Source organism: Papaver somniferum, chromosome 10 (assembly GCF_003573695.1).
Source record: "Papaver somniferum cultivar HN1 chromosome 10, ASM357369v1, whole genome shotgun sequence".
NCBI classification, from domain to species: Eukaryota; Viridiplantae; Streptophyta; class Magnoliopsida; order Ranunculales; family Papaveraceae; genus Papaver; species Papaver somniferum.
The window spans coordinates 17116584-17123502 of record NC_039367.1 but is presented as its reverse complement, the minus strand read 5'-3'; the positions used below and the strand labels follow the sequence as shown (position 1 = coordinate 17123502).

Genomic DNA, 6919 nt, shown 5'->3' with positions numbered 1-6919 from the left:
TCAACAGCCACTACGTGTACTTGCCCATTCCAGAGGTCAACGGCCAGGCGTGTTCACCCCAATAGTCGAATGTGGCACATGTGCTTGACATCTACAGGCCAACCCGATTTTCTCTGAAGGCATCATTGATATTCCTTCATCCCAAATAGGGCTGGCAATGGATAAATATCCGTCGGATATTGGCCATACCGATAAGGTTAAGGTTAAGGGTTATCGGATATCTGATATCCGATAACATCCGACGGATATCAAAAATCCAATTCGATAAGATTAAGGTTAACCTATCGGATATCGGATTTTTATCCGTTAATATCCGGTTTTGTTGGACAGAAGCAAAAGCTGAAATTTAACGGAATTTTCAAGTGTTTAACTTAACTGAAAGACAGAAAACCCACACAAACACTACTCCAGTGTCCCAGTCACATCACACATGAAAAAAAAACTACAAACACCCAACCAAACAGTCTGCAAACTAAAGTACACAACAACAAAAAATAAAAAACCATGTCTTCTTGTACACAGACTTAACAATAATGTCAAACAACTTGCTAGTGATGATCTTCCTTGGCTGCCTGGTTACATGTTGCATCATTGCATCAACTTCAGTCAATGACTTCCATATCTGCATTCACAAACAATCAATTAGAAAAGAAAAACAAATAGTATTAAACATGAGAGACATCTTCTACATTGTAACACCAAAAACTGAATTCAAAAGCAGTGTATATTTAGGTTCTCATATTATTGGTTGTTCCAGTACTGATCTCTGCGGAGTGTTCATGTATCGGAAATGGGGAAAAACGAAACAAAAGAGAAGCTCTGAAATACAAATTAACAGCAATAGCATCAATATTAGTAGCAAGTGGAATTGGTGTTTGTACACGAATTCTGGTAAAAGAGTATCAGCATTAAGACCAGAAAACAATATATTCTTTATGATAAAAGCATTTGCAGGTGGAGTTATACTAGCAACAGGGTTTATACATGTTCTGCCAGATGCTTTTGAGAATTTAACATCACCATGTCTGAAAAAAATCCATGGCCCATGGGGTTTCCCATTTACTGGTTTTATAGCTATGATGTATGCTATTGGTACATTAATGGTGGATACATTTGCAACTAGTTATTATAAGAAAAATCCATTACAAGTATTATCCGATAAAAGAAAAATCAACAGATCAAACAGTTGAGCTACATGAATAAACTTGATTGAAAATTTTAACCCAATAACAAACATTCAATCTGAATTAACTTGTAAAAGTTATTAAAATTAAGCAAAACCCACTGTAAGATTTATTACCTTGCAATTATCCAAATCAATCTTCAGAAAAGCAGCTTTGAATATCTCAAAAGATTGTGCAACTTCTGTAAGTTTTGGATCCAGTTAATAGTGATAAAAAATTCAAATCAAACATGAAATTGAGAACATAATTATCGAAAATAACCACCAAACAAGCAATTCAGTATATCAATTGATTCAATTCTAAATCAACATGATGAACCCTAATTTCCAAAAAGCCCCGAGTATTTTTGATTTCATAAACCCTAGTTTTAATTTCGTATCATTCTAATACGTAACATAATAATCAAAGAAGAATAAAGAGAGAATATCATATAAATTACCTATTAAGTTATTTCTTTTACTGGTGTGGTGGTGAACTGGTGATGGTTCATGATTCGGCTGTTCTGTTGTGGATCTGTGATTGGCTAAATCGAAGAACAAGAAGTAGAAGAAGAAGAAGAAGAAGAAGAAGAAGAAGAAGAAGAAGAAGAAGAAGCGAGGAAGGAGAAGAAGGAAAGGTGGTGATTGAGTGGTGCGTTGAGAGAGATGGCGGTGAATATCTTCACTGAGAATCGAGAAAGGAGGAGTAGCCGAGAGAAAATAAAATGGGAAAGAAAGACGAGAAGATAAACATGTAAACTAATAGCCTAAAACTGATGGGTATGATTACAAGTACACCCCTAGGCTATCGGATGTCGGATATTAACCTAACGGAATGACCCCAATCCGATTCCGATAAGAGGTATTATCCGATAAGCTATCGGATTCCGATATCCGATATGTCGGATTAAATCCTATAGGATGTCGGATTTTCGGGAACGGATATCGGATTTCGGCTATCCATTGCCAGCCCTAATCCCAAATTTCCATTATGTGACGGATAACTTTCTTTTCTTTTGATTCAAAAAGAAATTTTGTATTAAGATAAAACAGTTGCAATCTTTTTTTTCTTTCTTTTTTTGAAGCATAAAACAGTTGCAATCTGATAATCACTATCAACCCAGTTTGCTATATCTGGAGGAAAATTGTCATAATTCAAAACCAGTACCATCTTGTCTGGCTTTCTTGGCCAAATAATGAGCAAACTAACTCAAAACCAAACTTACAAAACCAAAGATTACTACTAACAATTTTGTTTTTGGCATCCAATATTATTCCCTGATCAGACCAGTGGACATATAATTCACACTCGTTAACATGCCGAAAACACCAACTCACATTCCAACTCCAAAATGACCTTCATATAGCTCCTACTTCTTGCCCAGTAGACTGCATCCATAGCTAAGCACTGTTCAACTCCAAATTCAGCATTATTTTCTATCAAATAGTCCATAGCATCAGCATTATCAAATGTGTGATGAGTTTATTTTCTGTCTGAACAGTAACAATTGCTGCCAGTGTTCTGCTTGTGCTCAGATACTATCCACTTTTGCTTTCAGAGACACTGAGACTAATTCATGGTATTAATGACTTGAGGAGGCATACTGTAGGAACCACTTCTAGTTGAAGTTAGACTTCACTGTCAATTGTATTTTCGTCTAGTGCTTTTCACAGGATATTTTTAATAACAACTGTAAAAAGTCTATGCAGCGGCCAATATCAATATTTCTATTTTAAGTTCAAAAAGCCCATGCATGTACTAGTGATCCTCATATCTCCATGCCGTTGCATTCCAGAAAACCAAATGAAGAAATCCTCTTTCACTCGAGCAGGATATTCATAATGTTGCATCCCAGAAGGCAACAACATGTAGAACCAATGCCTAAGCATTCAGGTAACCACTAAGAGCATAACAAGTCCTAGTTATTAGGCTATGATAAATTTACTATAATGAAATGTAACCAATATTGTACTAGAGTTATATAGTTCAAGGGTTCAGCAGCTTCAACTACAACTTGATTGTTCCTTTAGCCTGCAATTATTCAGCCAAAACTGAGCAGAATAACTCCTTTACACCCAAGAGTGATCCATCATTTAGCGTAAACATAGAAGAAGTTCTAACCAAAAAGGAACTTGCCCTTTAATTTTCTGTTCCAAAAGTGAAAAATAGATGCAAATTATCTGATGCTAGAACATTCAGAGTGGCACAATATAAGACTAAAGGGGAACGTTTTGGGCTTTGCTCTCTATAGAAAACAGACTGAACCTCTGAAACTAAGAACGAAGATAAAAGAGCATTTGGATTTTGGAGTGACAAATAAAATGTAAAGTAACTAGAAAAAGCCGAAGAAGCGCGATGACAGATCCAAATGTTACTGAGATAACAATACATATTATAGAGCATATAAAGATTCACACATCAGAAGCTATTCAAAAGTGTGCTTCTATAGAGTATAATAGATGTAACTAACAATTGAAAAAACATGACAGAGGAAGCGGAACGGATATATGGAACCATCAGCAAAATTGGAATATTATTAACAATCCAAAAGGGAAAAGAGAAGATACATTAATCTAATATCCACATTGAGGTCTGAAAATCATAAACTGAACCTTGGAAAGCATTACCCTTATGTTGAGAGACCCTGATCAGAAGGATTCAGCTGCGGAACATTCATTTGCTTCTTCCTAGACACACGGAGATGGAAGTCAGGTTATTAGGCATAAGATAAAGTCTTACAGATACTGCATAGTAAGAAAAGGTAAAAAAAAAGAAAGAAGAGGCATGAAAGAGCAGTATTATCTGGTTAGGTTTTCGCAAAAATGCTCATGAGTTTAATCAGAGTACTTATTAGAGAATATAGTCTCAATTGTGCAGATTGGAAGAGAAGCGTGAAACGCATTATATGGCAGGAAAAGCTTACTTTTGCTGCTCTTTGTAAAGCAACCTTGGCCTTTGGTAGCCATCTTCCTTCTGAGTTTTTGGGGGAGGATCCCTAGATTAATGGAACCTTCAGTAAAGTTGGAATGATATCAACTATCCGATGAAAACAGAAGATACATTAACCTAACATCCACAACAAGATCTGGATATGATAAACTGAACCCTGGTAATGCATTACTCTTAGGCCGAAAAACCCTGGTTTGAAAATTTTTGCTGCGGAACATTCACTTGCCGCTTCCTAGATACACATAGAAGAAAGTCAGGCTACTAGCCGTAAGATCAAGTCTTACAGATATTGCATGATAAAAAAAGGTTTAAAAAATGGAATACTTATTAGAGAATACAGTTAACTCAACTGTACTGATTGGAAGAGAAGCGTGAAACACATTATATAGCAAGGAAAGCTTACTTTTGTTGTTCTTTGACAAGGGACATTGGCCTCTGGTAGCCATCTTCTTTCTGGGCTTTGGGGGAAGGATTCCTTGATTCAGGTTTCCAGGTAACATTAGTGAGAGATTGACCCAATAAATCTGCAATATCTGCTGCCATTGCAGAATACTTCTCCACGTAAGGGAACATCTCCTGCTTGAAGTGATATGACAGCCAGAGATACATAGACAAAACTTGATGTCTGGTCTCGAGATCTAATAACTCCGAATCATTTCGAGCAGAACACTTGGGCATTCCCATTGCTATACTAACCCTACGGTTTTGGCTGTATGTTGAAGCAAAACTCAACAGATGGTGCATTGCTTTTGGATCTCTAATATTAACTGGGGCGAAGCAAAAGTTAAAACGGTCTTCAAGAGATAATCCTTGAACCTTCTCCAACATATTTGCAACCTTCTTGATATGATCATGACGACACAAGAAGTAAGAACCATCAAGACGGCAATTCTCACCAAACTTATCCAATAGCTGGCAGAACGTCATATCTGGGAGCTTCCCTGCAAATAACTCCACCTGCTCAAAGAAAGGAAACAGACCCACTTTCTTAACTTCGTCGAAAGGTTGCTTTAAACACTCAACTAGGTACTGCAAATCATCCAGATGCAAGGTAGTTGTGAGTCCGTTTGGATAGCGGCTTCCTCTTCTGCCAGCTCTTCCCGCAATTTGCTTCACCTGTGTGGCTGGAACGGGTACAACTTTGTCACCATTATACTTTGAGAGACTATAAAAAACAACTCTTCTAATATTTAGGTTCAACCCCATTCCCACCGCATCACTTGCAACCAGAACATCATACTCATTATCCTGATCATTGAACAAGGTAGCTTGCTGGCGCCTAGTCTCTGGCGGCAATGCACCATAAATGACACAACATCGATGCTTCGTAAATTTCTCGATCGCCATTTTTACCTCAAATATCTCTCTCCTTGAGAATGCAACAACACAATCTCCAGGTCTAACATTCCGCAGATCCCCTAGAAGGGTTTTGCCTTCCACCATGAGAGACTTGAACCGTTCATAATGATTTTCAACTAACTCATCTCCAGTTTCTGCACATATTTTTCGAACAATTTTCAGAACACTTGGGTCACCACAAAGATGAACCTCGTCAGCCATTACGCCAAGTAATACTCGAGTCCATGCATAACCTCTACATGGATCAGCCAACATCTGTATCTCATCTATAACCGCCACATCATACAATTGCTCTGTAGAAACCATCTCCATAGTACATGCAGAGTGATTCGAGAATGGAACATGCTTCTTTTCCTGCCCAGTATGGAGACTACAGTAAACCCCAAGGGCATTCACCTTGTCAAAGACTTCCATGGCTAAGAGTCTTAGAGGACTACAATATATACCTTTCTCGGCCTCCATAAACCTCTGCAAGGCATTATAAGTTTTACCACTGTTAGTCGGCCCACAATGGTAAATGATTTTCCGTTTCATAGCTCTAGCAAATGGAAACCAAGTGTGAGGCTTCGTTAAATCTGCAGAATCAAGAATTCCCCGAAACCTTTTGATCTCATCCGGAAACTCTTCCAAACAGAATTCAACAAAAATAGGGAAAAGGAACCTCTCAGACTCGTGAGAAGGACCCAATGATATAAGATGCTTAGCAATATCGCCGGTACATTTATTCTTAAGGAATGTTTGAAACTTTCTAACAGCTGTTGGGTAAAATGACAATCCAATGTAAATAGCAAGAGCTTGATTAGACGCCCATCCTGATTTAACAAAGCAATTAAAAATCTCATCTACATCATCCCACTCAGACGTCGTTAGCTTCGCTTCATTCTCTTCAGAATCACGAAGCTCTCGATATAACCTTACCGGATCATCATCACTTACAGATACAATCTCAGAACAACTATCAATTCCAGTTGTACTCTCAACCGCTGTTGAATCAGGAAAAATACCATTGGCATCATTTCCGTTAACCTCTGTAGAGTATGATCTCCAATGGGTAACGTTAAAATCCCTAAATTTCTTATTCCGTAACCCTAATTGTAAGTTTATCCACCCCGTCAAATTTCGATGTATTGGGTAATCAATATCAATAAAAACCGAACCTTTTAGAGAGTTTGAGCACTCCCCTCGCTCTCTTGTAGAATGGAATGAATGATTCAATAAAGAAAACCTAACCGTAGAAATATTTTTTCTGGATGAATAGATTCGATATAGAGATGTTGCACTTCCTCTCGCCATTTAGTACTGTACACAATCAAAATTCAAATAAATAAGATTGAATATATTTATACCTGAAAATGAAAGTAGGTAGAAATCTTTTTGAAAATTTTCTTCATCAGAGAATGAACGTGAAAGGAGGAAGAGTAATGGTTAAGCGTTGTCCCTCCAAAATA

The 6919-nt window shown here is 37.5% G+C and overlaps 1 protein-coding gene across 2 annotated transcripts; it reads right to left on the bottom strand.

Annotated features, from left to right (window-relative positions):
• Positions 1-3524: 3524 nt before the first annotated feature.
• Positions 3525-6919, bottom strand: LOC113318482 (DExH-box ATP-dependent RNA helicase DExH18, mitochondrial-like). Of its 2 annotated transcripts, XM_026566646.1 has the most exons (4): positions 4516-6919; positions 4285-4344; positions 4087-4173; positions 3525-3850 (listed from the first exon to the last, which is right to left on the bottom strand). In XM_026566646.1, the coding sequence occupies exons 1-2, from the start codon at positions 6762-6764 to the stop codon at positions 4287-4289; spliced, it is 2307 nt and encodes a 768-aa protein (XP_026422431.1). In that variant the 5' UTR covers positions 6765-6919; the 3' UTR covers positions 3525-3850; positions 4087-4173; positions 4285-4286. The 2 variants fall into 2 exon arrangements, with proteins under 2 accessions (XP_026422431.1, XP_026422430.1); XM_026566645.1 differs by having other exon boundaries at positions 4087-4344.